General features: G+C 41.9%; 1 protein-coding gene across 2 annotated transcripts; it reads left to right on the top strand.

The window, feature by feature from the left end:
• The first annotated feature begins 5531 nt into the window (after positions 1 to 5531).
• LOC100707241 (myosin-6) lies at positions 5532 to 16510 on the top strand. 2 transcript variants are annotated; one of them, XM_003459494.4, is made up of 39 exons: positions 5532 to 5552; positions 5637 to 5678; positions 5903 to 6114; positions 6243 to 6386; positions 6487 to 6643; positions 6736 to 6763; positions 6853 to 6958; positions 7037 to 7129; positions 7359 to 7422; positions 7619 to 7717; positions 7918 to 8021; positions 8117 to 8255; positions 8342 to 8460; positions 8564 to 8713; positions 8806 to 8976; positions 9054 to 9363; positions 9453 to 9529; positions 9614 to 9819; positions 10126 to 10249; positions 10342 to 10478; positions 10565 to 10820; positions 10907 to 11149; positions 11512 to 11688; positions 11775 to 11920; positions 12016 to 12106; positions 12197 to 12586; positions 13212 to 13338; positions 13439 to 13557; positions 13640 to 13836; positions 13933 to 14116; positions 14201 to 14366; positions 14456 to 14580; positions 14692 to 15000; positions 15103 to 15306; positions 15381 to 15677; positions 15769 to 15873; positions 15968 to 16063; positions 16149 to 16283; positions 16389 to 16510. In XM_003459494.4, the coding sequence occupies exons 3-39, from the start codon at positions 5911 to 5913 to the stop codon at positions 16401 to 16403; spliced, it is 5814 nt and encodes a 1937-aa protein (XP_003459542.1). In that variant the 5' UTR covers positions 5532 to 5552; positions 5637 to 5678; positions 5903 to 5910; the 3' UTR covers positions 16404 to 16510. The 2 variants fall into 2 exon arrangements, with proteins under 2 accessions (XP_003459542.1, XP_025765988.1); XM_025910203.1 differs by having other exon boundaries at positions 5542 to 5552; positions 5895 to 6114.
• The last annotated feature ends 702 nt before the right edge of the window (positions 16511 to 17212 follow it).

Genomic DNA, 17212 nt, shown 5'->3' with positions numbered 1-17212 from the left:
CAGCTGTCACGCTGAATTAAAGAAAAAAAAAAGCAATAAATGTAGTTTGTTGAATGTCTGGAGCATCAGGCTTTATGGGTTTCATTATAGTATCAAAATGGCAAAAAACAACTTTGGAAACTGTGTGAATATGATGGGATGCAGAGCTGTTAATAAGATCTGGTTTGTGAAGAAACCTGCTTTTAAAACCATAAAGGCTGAGGCTCGACACTCAGTTGTTCATCAGCACAACAAGTTCTAGCTGTGTAAGAACAATTCAAGATTGTTTTTTTAATTCAGAATCGGTTTTAGTAACACAGCGTGGTGGTCAGATGTAAAAACACACAAACTTGGACGAGTGGATTTGCACAAGAGGAAATGGCTTATAATGGGCAGATGAACGGTTACCGATGGTTACACCCAATAAAGAGGATTGTTTTGTTTCACTAAATCACCTAAACAAGGCATTTTGTAGTACAACAAGTGTGCAATTTTGTCTTGAATCAACAACGGTAATCTCCACATTTCAACTTTTTTCTCAAAATACATTTTCGACTTTAATCTCGAAATGATCAGCAATATAGTTTTCTAACTAATGTGGCCCTAATACTCTGTCGTACCCAACCTCAGTTCACATGCATCCCAGTGCAGCCGCAGAAAGACAGTCGTCTCTGAGCACGTCACCTGGCTCCGTCTGTCTGTAGACAGACAGCTCCGGCACCAGAGGCCTATGTTGACAGCTGAGGTTGAGGATCTTAACAAAGATTGGTATGTTCCACCCTTGTAGTGCAACAATGCCCTCAAGGTTAGAGTGCTGCTCTAAACATACACTGTTAACGCTGTCTTATGAAGAACTCAGGGCAAGATGGGGAACACGGGTTGTCATCCTTTCTCCACATGTGCAGGACCACATTATCACCTCATAAAGTGGCCGCACATTCTCACTGCTCACTTCTTTTCACTACTCAGTTCTTCCAAATGGACAAACAATTGCAGTGCATTTCTGTAGGATGTACTATAGCCGACATTTTATCTTGCAAAAGATGAAAAAGCTTATTTGTTGAATATTTGGTAAATATTGTGGAAAGTAAAAATGACAGTGGTTTAACTGTCATTAAAATGTCTTCAGAATTTACAAATTGATGATAATTCTTCTCATAAGTCATTCACATGGCTCTCCCCTACACAAGCTGCCTTTAGTAGTTAATAATAACGCTATCTGTATTGTTATTGGCATCATTGGCCCTGTATTTACTTGGGATCGGATGGATAACACCACTTGCAGTATCGCACAGCACTACATTGTGTTAGCGTTGAGGCGGACTGGGGATCCATCCAGAGTTTGCCTTTCACCCAGTAAAGCTGGGATCTCATGCACCTGCTGTTCTTAATCAATAACAGTTAAGAAAAATAAATGAATGGATACTCAGAGTTGGTATTGTGAGTTAGATGTTGCCAGTATAAATGTCCTGCATCATCGTAGATCATAACCTTATAATCTGGAGAACGGCAAAATAGGGACTCTCAAAACATGAACTGGTTTTTGATGTATTCTTAGTTCCCTAATTGCTAGGACTTGGTAAGAATATTGATAAACAAAAATAACATATTCTGATCACCTAGGGTTCCGGTTGGGGTTTTCATACTTGAAGACTTAGACAACAAAAGGTTACATAAAGTATCTAATGTCATTGGCGTTTTAGAAAATAATAGATATGTAGATATGTAAATTAAATACATCCCAAAAAGGAAATATTTAATATGCCTAAAGCAGCTAAATTCCACTGGAAAACTGGAGACCTGACAACCCTCACTCCTAGTCCCTATTCTGACATCCCGTATTATCTCCAAACAACTGTATAACATCACTCAGGTGCATTACAAGGTAAAGTTGAAGCTGCTGTACATAAAGCAGACAGCCAAGGTAGCTGATGTAAGGAGAACATCAGAGCATGTTAGCTGACCCTTCAAACAGAAGTACAGGACAGCTGAGAGCTGAGTGTGGAACTGACAGGGAACATTATGTAAGGGCTAATAAGACTACTTGAGGTGAGGACCTTGAATGTGGAGCATTCAAGTGCTGAAAGAGTCTTGTTATACAGTGCAGGGGTCTTGGAAGAGAAGATTCCTTCAATAAGTCTAAGAGAAATAATCGCTGTGTAGACAGTCTCACACTTTGCACAGTGAGGAAATGCTTCATGTGATCCTGGTGACAGCAGCAGACACTCGTGAATTCAAACGATTTCTCCACCATGATCATATATCAGGTATTTATCTTTACAATGACAGAAACTGATCTTTTACTCAAGAGGCTGTGATGATTAGTGAAAAGGACTCGCGCTCACACACACACGATGGCTTGCGTCACTGTTGAGAGGGGCTGTGGCGGTATGGGGTGCCTGCTTTGACTTAAGCTCGGCAGAAGGAATCCCAAAACTATTTCACAGGTTTATCTTTGTCCTCAAGGGTAAATGGAAGGAAACAATGTCAGGCCAACAAGATGAAGCGTGGGGGTGACAGAATGAAGTAGCAGCTACGGTGCCAGTATATAGGGTGGTGACCTGGCCTTGCCGAACAACAGCTGCGACCACGATAATGCTCACACTCAAATTTGGATTGGATTTAGAGTGTGAACATGCAGAAAAATTAACAAAAGCTTGACTTGAATATACAACAGATTCTTTGTTGTATTTTAACATCCCCATTGACTCCTCTTTTAGCTAGATTGATACACAAAGAGGAGAGAAATGGCACAAAGCCAGTGAGTGTGAGGGTCTAAGTAAGTCTGACAGTGTGTGTCACTATGCCTTGGTTGTCAGTTTCTGTGCCAGTGACATTTGTAGAGGCTTTATGAACGTCATGCGGACATCTAAGAACTCAAGGACAAAAGGAAGAAAACAACAGGCTATAAACACCTGCCCACTTTGTTTTCAAGATATTGTGCTGGGGAAGCAGCAACAAAGAGCAAAGCTGACATGTATTTATTGTACTTCGAATGCCATGATGTCCACTTGTAATATGCTGCCACCGTATATTCCTTGATAGTAAAGCAAAATAAAATTTTAACAGAGTTTAAGGACAGGAGTCAGGTGGGAATCAACCAACTTTTCAGGTTATTAAAGATGGACTGGAGAAATGTCGTGGGCAGGAATGTCGTAGGGTGGAATGATTGTAGGTGACACATTTTCAATGGGGTTGAGGTCGGGGCTTTGGGAAGGCCTGTTTTATCCATCCTAAAACCATTGGGGAATACCCAACAATGGTTGTGGTTAAACTATTTAGCGTTTGATTTGAGATGTTGAAGCTGAAGAATTTGGTGGTCCTCCTTTTTTATTATTCCATCCACTTGCAATGTGCAATGTACCAGTACCACTGGCAGCAAAAGAGGACCACCACCATGCTTGACAGTTGGTACAGTGTATTTAGGATTGAAAACATCACCTTTACTTCTCCAAACATGCCCCTTGCCATTGTGGTCAAATAGCTTAACCTTTGTCTGGTCTGACCATAAATCTTTTCTCCAAGAGCCGTTTGCCTCGTCCATGTGGGCAGTCGCAAATTTCAGTCGAGCTTGAGGGTGTCGATTTTGAAGCGGGGGCTTCTTCTTCACTGAAGAAGAAATGGCACATAGAGACCAGCCAAACTTTTGTACATCTACTATTCTCCCTCTTAGATCTTCACTGGTTTCATTGGACTTTTGCATGTTTCTGAGTATTGGTCAATCCAACGAGTGCTGCCAACCAATCCTTTTTTTTTTAAAAAGAAACACTACGATAAGGCTAAGATAAAGTTAACAGGTCTCAGCCTTGACAAGTTAAAAGGCAATGTGCAACTTTCAGCACCTTTCATTAAAAGATTTAAGTGAGTGTTTGTATAAAGTTACTTTGTGTTGATTGAAGAAATTGCTAAATAAATTCAAGTCATTCAAACATTTCTTGTTTCTTAAAGATGTGTGCGGTACAATCATTCTACGCTGGAAAAGACCAAAATTATCATGACATTCATGATGAGTTTATGTAAAATTCTTACCAGCACTTATACTATCGTAAAAAAATGCATCCTTCATAGACACTCGAAATTCTGATTAGAGGCCTTTAATCTACAGAACAAGACAAAATGAGTTGTGCCTGTTTGTTCAACCAGAACAAGAGGAGCAAGAACATGTGTAATATTATTCCAACTGATGGACAATGTACCTGTCATGTGGTGTCTAGCACCAGTCTGTTGGCAGTGGGCCCCGCTGGGTGCTGTGGGTTGCAGAGTGCATCTCTATGCTTGATTGGACTGGGATCTGGGGAGTGTGGGCCTACAGCTCTTTGTTGTGTTCCTTGAAGTTTCATGAAAATGTCTTCTTTTTTTCCTTTTTGGTACATTGTCCTTCAGGTTTGTGTGTGTATGTTTGGTTTGTAACAATGCTTAGTTGGGTAGTCAAGTAACATCCACAACAATGGACTTTAACACTGACGCTATTCACGTCACCTGTCAGGCTTTGATGTTTCGGCTGCTCATTGTATGTTCAAGCAGCAGCTCGAACAACCCGCCAGGGCCGCTGCTGCGTATAGGAAGGCCTGTCAAGCTCCCTCATAAGTGTTGACTGCAGAAGGACACAAGACAGCTGGGAATGAAACTCAGCACCGCCTGCGATGTGCCGAGGAGTGGTGCCCTGGTGCAGACAACCAACTGTCAAGACCCACAAGGTCACGGTGAACCTCAAAGTGTGAAGTTGTTAATGTCGAAAGGTCTTGTGTGCTTCTTGAGGAGGGCTTCAGGTGGTCCATTCAATAAACGTGTGATTTAAGGATCTTCTCTCGCTAATGTGACAGTTATTTACAGCAGTGGCTGCGGCGTCATTAATAATACCTATATGGGGGAGGTAGTAAGTGTCCTGTGTGTGCTAAATGTATTTCCTTACAGCATGGCCACTTAAACCGTTGAAAGCAAGCAGCTGTCACTCCCGACCTTTTACTATAGATGGAGGAGGGTCATCTGAGGCCCACCGGGAGGCAAAGGGCTACCAGAAGGAATCCAAGTCAAAAATTCACAGGGTTTATCTTTGTCCTCCAGGACAATAGAAGACAATACCACAGTCACAAGACACCCAGACAGTGCTTACAGTAGCAGTGACGAAGCACGTAAGACACTAATAACAGAATTTAAAGTTAATAATAACACAAAAACCACGTTTTTCTTGATTAACATTCATTCAGTGATTCTCATTTCAGACAATAAAATGTGTGGAAATGGGTTTAATGTAATGAAAACAACATAAATGATTCATATAAGAGTCAGAGCTATTTTTAATGTTTTTTAAGTGATTTTCTTGCTTTTCTCACAATTGAAGGACAGAACTAAAACAGATGCTGATAGGGGACAAGCTAATTAAGCTTCAGCTACAATAGCCAATGGTTATATTTGTCCACACCTTTATCTCCAAATACAGATGTTCCTTTTTTGATCCCTTTGTGTTCTGGCATCATGCCTTTTAGGGCGGCTGTGTGCTGAGGCACTGCCTCCTGGATGTATAAAAAGAGGTCAGAGAGACGGGAGTATGGGCAGAATCACACCATCTACAGGTAAGCATACACACATTTTATAAGAACATAACTATAAGGACATGCACTGAAAATGCATTTACTTTTGCTGTCTTGTCTTTCTAGAGACCCAGTAAACTTTCATCAAGGGAGAGGAAGAGAAAGCAGGTAAACAGCTTCATGCTTAAACTAGACTCAGACTGACATTTATGTCTGTACTACTGTAGCGTGTGGTCGTAGTTCTTGGTTAACAACATTTTTATGATATAATTACTAAATAATACCTTTATTTGCAGAAATACATTACAATTAAATCAGCTTACAAATTATCCCAATAACATCCATGAAAGATGTAACCAACATGCTTTTAAATCCACACTCTAGCCTCGCAGCTTTCAAGATGTCAGGTGACGCCATCATGGCGGAGTTTGGGTCGGCAGCTTCCTTCCTGAGAAAGTCGGACAAGGAGCGTTTGGAAGCTCAGACCCGACCTTTCGACATGAAAAAGGCTTGTTTTGTACCCGACCCCGAGGTGGAGTACGTCAAAGCCTCAGTCATCAGCAGGGACGGTGACAAAGTTACCGTTGAAACTGAGTTTGGAAAGGTTAGTGTGCCATATTTACACCGGATGAATAAAAACTGAAACATCAGTTGAAGCAGATTATGAACTTACACCACTGATGGGTTTTACAGTTTGAATTAAGATCACTGCTTTCTGTTAAACCCTTTTAGACTGTCACCCATAAGGAGGCAGATATCCATCCTCAGAACCCGCCAAAGTTCGATAAAATTGAGGACATGGCGATGTTCACCTTCCTCCATGAACCTGCTGTGCTGTTTAACCTCAAAGAGCGTTACGCAGCGTGGATGATCTACGTGAGTAGTAACCACAAGCCTGGAGATATCTGCATAGCATGAAATCTGTAGCTTAATCTAAAAGAAACCAAATAAAACTTGTGTAAATCTTCATCCACAGACCTACTCAGGACTGTTCTGTGTAACTGTCAACCCCTACAAGTGGCTGCCAGTGTACGATAAGTCGGTGGTCGCTGCCTACAGAGGAAAGAAGAGGAGTGAAGCTCCTCCTCACATCTACTCCATCTCTGACAATGCCTACCAGTATATGCTTGCTGGTATGTTCACCTTGTATGCAGGACTCTGTAACGGTCTCTCTGAGACATTTAAAAAAAATAACTCCTAACATTTAATCTCGTAAATCTTGCAGACAGAGAAAACCAGTCAATCCTTATCACGTAAGTCAGTCCCGATAACCAGATCTGTTTTTATTATTAAGACAGAGATGTCTCACAAGCTCACATACATAACTGGTTTTTATCCCCAGTGGAGAATCTGGTGCAGGAAAGACTGTGAACACCAAGAGAGTCATCCAGTACTTTGCCAGCATTGCAGCGGTTTCTGGGAAGAAGGATGAAAAACAGGAGAAAAAGGTCGGTGTGATGTGATATTTTGAAAGCGTTATAAATACAGTTTAGATGTCTAAAGCTTTCCATGCTTTACACCTGCAGGGCACCCTGGAGGACCAAATCATCCAGGCCAATCCTGCTCTGGAGGCGTTTGGAAATGCCAAGACCATCAGGAATGACAACTCCTCCAGATTTGTGAGTTCACTTGTTTTGCCATTTTGCTCTACAGTTTCCTTCAAACGTTCACAGTTCATGCCAGCTCCACTTTCATTCTTCATGTGAACAAATGTCAACACATTTAAGTACAGAGTACAAAACAGCAACAGTGAGTTAAGTGAAAATTCCAGGCAGGCTTTACAAAATCATGGATATCCTCTTCATTCTTCACTATCCTCACTGGGTTCAATCCTGTATTCTCTCACAGGGTAAATTTATTCGAATCCACTTCGGAGTCAGTGGAAAATTGGCTTCTGCTGACATTGAGACATGTGAGTATACTGTGACATCATCATAAGCCAAATAATTTTTTCAAGATTTGCATAGTGCTGTGTTTAGAGCACACTATGTGTTCTACTTAATTACATTAATTTTGTTTTGTAGTTTCCTATTTTGATGAGATTTCCTGTTGGTTTTAATAAACTGGCATACAACTACTGTTCTATTTTCATTTATTTATTTTTTTAGATTTGCTGGAGAAGTCTCGTGTCACCTATCAGCTCAAGGCTGAGAGGGACTATCACATCTTCTACCAGATTCTGTCCCAGCAGAAACCAGAGCTGCTGGGTGAGTGCTGAATAATAGGCTGGGTAGAAGGGTGACCCAAAATCCAAGTGGTCAGGATCAGATCCAATAGCATGGGCATATTTTCCCACTGCAAACTACCCGTGTATTCTGCATCTAACTCCTGTCTTTTTATCCATTGTCCATACCAGAATAAAGCAGAACGTAGTCACATAGATTGCAACCTTTCTTCTCTCTGGCAGAAATGCTGTTGATCACCAACAACCCCTATGACTACGCCTACATCTCCCAAGGAGAAACAACCGTAGCTTCTATCAATGATTCTGAAGAGCTGATGGCTACTGATGTGAGTGAAACAGAGAGCATAGTGGAAAATACAAATCCTCAAATCTATATACATATTCAGCAATATCAAACGGAAGTGCAATTTTGTTGTTTTAGGAAGCTTTTGATGTCCTGGGCTTCACCCAAGAGGAGAAGAATGGCATCTACAAGCTGACTGGTGCCATCATGCATTATGGAAACATGAAATTCAAACAGAAGCAACGAGAAGAACAAGCGGAGCCTGATGGCACTGAGGGTCAGAACAGAAATAAAACCTCAGCAGAGTAACTAATAAAAGTATAACTACAGAAAATAATGCTTTAATACAACATTCATTTACAGATGTCGACAAAGCAGCATATCTTATGGGCCTAAACTCTGCTGACCTCATCAAGGGGCTGTGCCACCCAAGAGTTAAAGTAGGCAATGAGTGGGTCACCAAAGGTCAAAGTGTGCAGCAGGTGAGATGAAATAAAAGGAACCTCACAGAGTTCTGTGAGTACTTAAAGAATACAACGAATTTAAACTTTGATTTAATTGCTTTCATGTTTCCTTTTTCTTAAGGTGTACTACTCAATCGGTGCTCTGGCCAAGTCAGTGTACGAGAAAATGTTCTTGTGGATGGTGGTGAGAATCAACCAATCTCTGGATACCAAACAACCTCGTCAGTACTTCATTGGTGTGCTGGACATTGCTGGATTTGAGATCTTTGATGTGAGTGTTAAAGGGTTTACGGACATCTTACACAGAATTTATGGAAAATATTCTTCTTGTATATGAAGTCTGACTCTCTCGATGTTTTTTAGTTCAACACGTTCGAGCAGCTTTGCATCAACTACACCAATGAGAAGCTGCAGCAGTTCTTCAACCATCACATGTTTGTACTGGAGCAAGAAGAGTACAAGAAAGAGGGCATCGTTTGGGAGTTCATTGACTTTGGCATGGACTTGGCAGCCTGCATTGAACTCATTGAAAAGGTGGGTGTGTTCAAACTTGCTAATTTTGGCAGCTTTTGTGTATAATAGTCTAACATTTCATCCATCCTTTACTACAGCCCATGGGCATCATGTCCATCCTTGAAGAGGAGTGCATGTTCCCCAAAGCTTCAGATTCGACATTCAAAGCCAAGTTGTATGACAACCATCTGGGTAAAAGTCCCAACTTCCAGAAGCCCAGAGTTGTTAAAGGAAAAGCAGAGGCTCATTTCTCTCTGATCCACTATGCTGGTACTGTTGACTACAACATCAGTAACTGGCTGGAGAAGAACAAGGACCCGCTCAATGAGACCGTGGTTGGACTCTATCAGAAGTCCACTCTGAAGTTACTCTCAATGCTGTTTATGGGGTATGCTGGGGCAGAGTCCGGTAAGCACTTTGGGGTTTTTTTGGTCTGTGAGTTATCCATCATTTACAAAAATCACAGTGATATTTATAAAACTTGTAATTCCATGCAGGCCAAGATGGAGGAGGCAAGGGAAAGGGAGGAAAGAAGAAAGGTTCTTCCTTCCAGACTGTGTCTGCGCTGCACAGGGTAAAATATGCCTAAAGTTGGGTAGGTTTTGTAGGTTTAGCCTACAGTGTGGACCTACTGATGATTTCCTTCTTACTTTTACAGGAGAATCTGAATAAACTGATGACCAACCTCAGGTCAACTCACCCTCATTTTGTGCGCTGCATCATCCCCAATGAGACCAAGACTCCTGGGGCGATGGAGAATCCTCTGGTCATGCACCAGCTGCGCTGTAACGGTGTGCTGGAAGGGATCAGGATCTGCAGGAAGGGATTTCCCAACAGGATTCAGTATGGAGACTTCAAACAAAGGCAAGAAAAGCAATAGCTCTGTTGTTCTTGTGTACAATACCAGTAACAGAAGGTTTTCATATATTTCTAGTCCTTAAAAGTCTTTTCCCTGGCAGCTTAAGGTCGACAAGTTTTCCCTATTGAATCCTTTCAGCAGTTGTTTGCAGCATTGTAGTTTCCCTTCTCAGGGGGCTTTTAGACAAAAACACAAACTAACTTTCAGAAACACTTTGGGTTGTTTGCCTTCCTACTATATTTGCTTATTCTTCTTTATTCTTTTCCATTTCATTCAGTTATTGTAATAATGCTATGGCTGTATCGTTTCAGATATCGCATCTTGAACCCCAGTGCTATTCCTGAAGGGCAGTTCATTGACAACAAAAAAGCCTCAGAAAAACTTCTGGGGTCTTTGGATATTGATCACGAGCAGTACAAGCTGGGGCACACGAAGGTTTGTTTCACCAGCTGTAAAGCTACAAAGAAAAGGTTGAAGTTTTTTTCTGTGCAGTAAAAAAAAAAAGAAAACCACTCTGTCACCATCAGGTGTTCTTCAAAGCTGGTCTGCTTGGTGTTCTTGAAGAGATGAGAGACGATCGTCTCGCTCTCATCCTTACTGGAATTCAAGCGAGATCCAGAGGACTGCTCGCCAGGATTGAGTTCCAGAAAATTGTTGAGCGCAGGTTGGTGCCAAACTCTTCATATTTAACATGAAGATAACATTACATTAAGATAAAAATGAACCTGAACTGTCTGATACAATCCACAGGGATGCCTTACTCGTGATCCAGTGGAACATTCGTGCCTTCATGGGTGTCAAAAATTGGCCCTGGATGAAGATGTTCTTTAAGATTAAACCTCTGCTGAAATCAGCTGAGACTGAGAAGGAGATGGCAAACATGAAAGAGGAGTTTACAAAGCTCAAAGAGGCATATGCCAAATCTGAAGCCCGCAAGAAGGAGCTGGAGGAAAAAATGGTCACCCTTCTCCAAGAGAAGAATGACTTACAGCTCCAAGTCCAATCTGTAAGATACAGCAGTCATCTAAAACTTACGTGGACGTGATACATAACTGTAATAAATAAAAATACTGTTTAATTTCTTGCATTTAGGAGCAAGACAATCTTTCGGATGCTGAGGAGCGCTGTGAGGGTCTGATCAAGAGCAAGATTCAGCTTGAGGCTAAAGTCAAAGAGCTGACAGAGAGACTCGAGGATGAAGAGGAGATGAATGCAGAGCTGACTGCCAAGAAAAGGAAGCTGGAGGATGAGTGTTCAGAGCTTAAGAAGGACATTGATGATTTAGAGCTGACTCTCGCTAAAGTGGAAAAGGAAAAGCATGCCACTGAGAACAAGGTATGAAACACATCCAATCATGTTCACAATGCCAAAATATAAAATTACTTATAATGATGAGTATTTTAACACGCTTTAGCTCAGTGTTATAGAGTCTCAGACTAACTTTTCTTGATTCTAAAACTAAAATAGTTTGGATTTGACAGTGAGTGATCACTGGACTTTGCCATAAACATATATTTAAATGAATGCTGATGTTGATTGTCTTCAGCTATGAGGTGGAACTGTCACGTCAATGTCCACAGTTTATTGTTAGCATGGATGGACTACAAATCATTTATTTGCACTTTAAAGAGCCTTTATGTGGTGAAAAACGTCTCCATGTAGCAGAGTAAATACTCTTTCTGTGATCTTATTCTAAGGTGAAAAATCTGACTGAAGAAATGGCAGCTTTGGATGAAATCATTGCTAAGCTGACCAAAGAGAAGAAAGCTCTTCAGGAGGCCCACCAGCAAACACTGGATGACTTGCAGAGTGAGGAAGACAAAGTCAACTCTCTGACCAAGGCCAAAGTCAAGCTGGAGCAGCAAGTCGATGACGTAAGCATATTAAATTTAGATATTTCACTGAGATAAGCTGTCAAGTTCTTGCGATGAGATTATGGAGTAACTGTTTTGCCCTTCAGCTTGAAGGATCACTGGAGCAAGAGAAGAAGGTGAGGATGGATTTAGAAAGAGCCAAGAGAAAACTGGAAGGGGACCTGAAGCTAACCCAAGAAAACATAATGGATCTGGAGAATGACAAGCAGCAGCTGGAGGAAAAACTCAAAAAGTAACACTACCCTTTCAAAATCACAGAAATGACCCACTGTTTGACAAAAAAAAAAGCTGCTTACTAATTCTAAAACATTTTGTCATTAAATGTAGGAAGGATTTCGAAATTAGCCAGCATCTCAGTAAAATTGAGGATGAGCAAGCAATGAGTGCTCAGCTCCAAAAGAAACTGAAGGAGTTACAGGTAACAGCGGGTTTTTATTTATGTCTTATTTTGTCTTTATTTTGTGAGTCCCTATTTACAATTTTTTATCAATCTGGTGAATTTAATTAGGCGCGCATTGAGGAGCTAGAGGAAGAACTGGAGGCAGAGCGAGCTGCCCGGGCCAAGGTGGAGAAACAGAGGGCTGACTTGGCCAGGGAGCTGGAGGAGATCAGCGAAAGGCTGGAGGAGGCTGGAGGAGCCACTGCTGCCCAGATCGAGTTGAACAAGAAGAGGGAGGCCGAGTTCCAGAAGATGCGCAGGGACCTTGAGGAGGCCACTCTGCACCATGAAGCCACTGCTGCCACACTGAGAAAGAAGAACGCCGACAGCGTGGCTGATCTGGGAGAGCAGATTGACAACTTGCAAAGAGTCAAGCAGAAGCTGGAGAAAGAGAAGAGCGAGCTCAAATTGGAGCTCGACGATGTCGTCTCCAACATGGAGCAGCTTGCCAAAGCTAAAGTAAGATGTCCAAAGCAAAAAAATGTTTTTTTTAAGACAATGTTTTACATTTTTTGCTATTTCTTTTTTCGTAAAAATGTGTCTTACTAAATGTAACCTTTTAATATTAGTAACTGTTAAGTAACACAAGAGTGTTTTTACAGCTCTTTTTATGCTCCAGGTAAATAAAACATACATAATACACTGATTGTATAAGCATAAGCAGGTCAGAACATCTTGACATGTTCAATAGTTTGGTTTGTGATGACTGTTTAAGACAAAAACTGACACCAGTTCTGTTAGCCTCTGTATTTTTTCTTCAGTTGTGATTAAGTTGTGATTATTGCGGTAACAAACTAAACTTATACAGTAAACGTTTTGCTTAACATGTTAGCATGCTTAAATTGTCATTACAGGCGTGTTAGCCTTCTGGGATCAGTGTGTAATTCAGCACACTGTTATGCTAAGCTTACCAGCTTACAGTTTTAATGCTAAGCTAGGCTAACTGTCTTAGATTTAGCTCTAACTTGCTGACAGTCTTACTGGTGTACATAAAGAAAAAATAGATTTCCTAATGTGATTTGTGGCATAATGGTATATGTTGATATAACAGCTTACATTCTAATATGGAAATCTTTTCATTCAGAGCAACCTGGAGAAACTGTGTCGCACTCTGGAGGATCAAGTGAGCGAATACAGGACAAAATCAGAGGAGGCCCAACGTTCCATCAATGACTTCACGATGCAAAAAGCAAAGTTTCAAACTGAAAATGGTAACGTGATCCTAACGAGGTCCAGGTTGCTAGAGCACCATTACATTTGGAACAATGAGGATAGAAAAAAACTCTGCGAAAATAAACCCTTATTTTGCAGGTGAGCTCACCAGGCAGCTGGAGGAGAAGGACTCTTTGGTGTCCCAGCTGACCAGAGCGAAGCTCTCATATACGCAGCAGATCGAAGACCTCAAGAGGCAGCTGGAGGAGGAAGTCAAGGTATTCAAGAACTGCTTCTTTTTAAATACAAAACTAAATATCTACAGGCAAAATGACTTGACTTACTGCTGCTTTATCCTAGGCCAAGAATGCACTTGCCCATGCAGTGCAGTCTGCTCGCCATGACTGTGATTTGTTGAGGGAGCAGTTTGAGGAAGAGCAGGAAGCCAAAGCTGAGCTCCAACGCAGCATGTCCAAGGCCAACTCTGAGGTGGCTCAGTGGAGAACCAAGTACGAAACTGATGCCATCCAAAGGACAGAGGAGCTGGAAGAAGCAAAGTAAGGACTCAGTATAAAGTCCCTGTGATATCTTATTAGTATCTTATCCATCTTATCTGTGATAATCTGAAACTTCTGTTGTATGTTTGTTATTAGGAAAAAGCTAGCTCAACGGTTACAGGATGCTGAGGAAGCTGTGGAAGCTGCGAATGCAAAATGCTCCTCCCTGGAGAAAACCAAACACAGGCTTCAGGGTGAAATCGAGGATCTGATGGTGGATGTGGAGAGATCTAATGCTGCTGCTGCCGCTCTGGACAAGAAGCAAAGAAACTTTGACAAGGTAACATCGCACGAGAAAGAAAAACTAGCATGCCACTAAAAACTGAACATATAAAATTAACTACTTTCTCTGGTATTCACTCAGGTCCTTGCTGAGTGGAAGCAGAAGTATGAGGAGTCTCAAGCTGAGCTGGAAGGTGCCCAGAAGGATGCTCGTTCTCTCAGCACTGAACTCTTCAAATTGAAGAACTCCTATGAAGAGGCTCTGGAACATCTGGAGACCATGAAACGAGAAAACAAGAATCTCCAAGGTTGGAAGATATCATTTGAACACGATTTATCCTTTCATGTTACAGTGGACAGAGTAAATGGTACCACTGAATGAATCTTTGCTCAACAGAGGAAATTTCCGACCTGACTGAGCAACTTGGTGAGGGAGGAAAGAACATCCATGAGCTGGAGAAGATCCGCAAACAGCTGGAGCAAGAGAAGGCAGAGATACACACTGCTCTGGAGGAAGCTGAGGTGATTTTTTTTCTTTTAAATATGACTTTATGGGTGAGCTTTACTGCCTTTCTTAAATTTTCTCACTCCGAATGCTATGAGAGAGAGACCATCATCTACTATTTCCGACAGGGTACCCTCGAGCATGAAGAGGGTAAGATCCTTCGAGCACAGCTGGAGTTCAATCAGGTGAAAGCTGACATGGAGCGCAAGATGACGGAGAAGGACGAGGAGATGGAGCAGGCCAAGCGAAACCATCAGAGGGTGACGGACACTCTGCAGAGCTCGCTGGAGGCTGAGATTCGCAGCAGAAATGAGGCTCTTAGACTGAAGAAGAAGATGGAGGGGGATCTAAATGAGATGGAGATCCAGCTGAGCCAGGCCAACAGGCAGGCAGCAGAGGCCCAGAAGCAGCTCAAGGGAGTCCACGCTCACATGAAGGTGATGCTTCAGTTACTTATTTGCATTTTTAAACCGAGAAACAAGATAAAACCTGAGATTCATTTTTGGAAAATGTTATCATTTTGAATTCTATCACGACAGGACTCACAGCTGCAGCTGGATGAAGCTCTCCGTGCCAATGATGACCTGAAGGAGAACATTGCCATCGTGGAGAGACGTAACAACCTGATGCAGGCTGAGCTCGATGAGCTGAGGGCTTTGGTGGAGCAGACCGAACGGGGTCGGAAGCTGGCTGAGCAGGAGCTGCTGGATGTCAGCGAGCGAGTTCAGCTGCTGCACTCGCAGGTATGTCCGCAACTTTGCAAACGCTATACTGCAAGATAATATTGCGTGCTAAAGCTGCCTGATCCTCCCGGCAGAACACCAGCCTCTTGAACCAAAAGAAGAAGCTGGAAAGTGACACAGCTCAGCTTCAGAATGAGGTGGAGGAGGCTGTGCAGGAATGCAGAAATGCTGAGGAGAAGGCAAAGAAGGCCGTTACTGATGCTGCCATGATGGCGGAGGAACTGAAGAAGGAGCAAGACACCAGCGCCCACCTGGAGCGTATGAAGAAAAACATGGAGCAAACCATCAAAGATCTGCAGCACCGCCTGGATGAGGCCGAGCAGATAGCTATGAAAGGTGGAAAGAAGCAGGTCCAGAAGCTGGAGTCCAGGGTAAATGTTTCAGAACTTGGAGTGCTGTAAAATAGAGGAGTTGGTGACTTTAACAGTCTTACAAAGGCTAAATTCATGGCTTCTTTTCCAGGTGAGAGAGCTGGAAAATGAGTTGGAAATGGAGCAAAGGAAAAGCAGCGACTCTGTGAAGGGCATCCGGAAGTATGAGCGGCGCATCAAAGAGTTGACCTACCAGGTAAACTCCAGGCTCAGGTCCTCTGTGATGCAAAAAATAAATAAATAAAGGTTCTGGTGTAATAAGCAGCACGTCCTGTGTAATGATTTAACAGACCGAGGAGGACAAGAAGAATCTGAACCGCCTGCAGGACCTGGTGGATAAACTGCAGCTGAAAGTGAAATCCTACAAGAGAGCTGCAGAGGAGGCTGTAAGCAAAATTATTGAAGCTTTATTTATGGAATATTCATGGATGATCCTCCTCTGGATTTACATACTCTTGTCTTCATTTTCAGGAGGAGCAGTCCAATGCAAACCTTAGCAAGCTGCGCAAGTTGCAGCACGAGCTGGAGGAAGCAGAGGAGCGCGCCGACATAGCAGAGTCGCAGGTCAACAAGCTGAGAGCAAAGAGCCGTGACTCCGGAGCTAAGGTCAGTCATGCAAAATAGCTCCAACATTTTATTTAAAAAGCTTTAATTCTTTTGAAAACAAACTGAAAACACTTTAAAATGTGATCATTGTTTCTCTCTTTACAGAAAGGAGAAGAGTAAACTCACCACTCACCGGGTTTTCATGGATGTAGTTAAAATGTAGTGCTGTAGCTCTTATTGTCCATGTAGCCTGAGTGCATTAAAGAATAAATGAGTTTTGAATGCACCACTATTCTCTGCTGTGTATTTGTATAATACAGTTAAAGCATGCAAAACCTCCACCACAGTAACACAACCATGAAACGCAAACTGAGTTAGTCTTCCAGCCTCCACAAACCTTTGGATGTGTTTCTGAAAGATAAGATAATAAGAGTGCAGACTTGTAAAAACAACGCAGCTAGTCAGACACGACCAATAAAAAAAAATCGAATAAACTTCTTTTTAGTTGTGCATCGGCCGTGCAGTTTTAAATATTAAGTCTCTGAATGAACTTGAATTTTGAACCTCAAGTTTAATCTGCCCATAGCCTAAAGCGTGTCTTTGCTCACCTGTGATCCATGACATGTTTGCAAACCAGTCCTGGCTCTATAGCACGATAACGGCCATGCTTATCTTATTTCTTTCTAACAGTAACAGATGACTCCTCCAGAGGGCGCTGCAGTCTCACACATAAAGCAGTGCATGAAATGAAGCGCACAGTCACCACTGGATAACCAAATAACATGGACTCATTTGTCCATGATACTGAAGGAGGAAATGAAGAAAAATATTATTTTTCCTCTCTAAATTTTCTAAACTACAAAGTTTAGGGTGAATTTGTGATTAAACCTTTAATTCTACCTGAATCCAAGTAAAACAGAAAAAACAATGAGTGAAAATACTTTAAAAACAGACTTCTTGTCATGAGGGTTACAATATTGATGATATAA

This window comes from Oreochromis niloticus, linkage group LG9 (assembly GCF_001858045.2).
Source record: "Oreochromis niloticus isolate F11D_XX linkage group LG9, O_niloticus_UMD_NMBU, whole genome shotgun sequence".
Lineage (NCBI taxonomy): Eukaryota > Metazoa > Chordata > Actinopteri > Cichliformes > Cichlidae > Oreochromis > Oreochromis niloticus.
Note: the sequence above shows the minus strand (reverse complement) of the source record. Positions and strands in the feature narration are given on the sequence as shown.

What these genes read in the sequence shown, in the direction of transcription:
- LOC100707241 (XM_003459494.4), top strand. Translation starts at nt 5,911, where the DNA reads ATGTCAGGTGACGCCATCATGGCGGAGTTTGGGTCGGCAGCTTCCTTC. An exon ending in ATGAAAAACAGGAGAAAAAG is followed by an intron (nt 6,959 to 7,036) that starts GTCGGTGTGATG and finishes TTACACCTGCAG; the next exon opens with GGCACCCTGGAGGACCAAAT. An exon ending in CAGAAAATTGTTGAGCGCAG is followed by an intron (nt 10,479 to 10,564) that starts GTTGGTGCCAAA and finishes TACAATCCACAG; the next exon opens with GGATGCCTTACTCGTGATCC.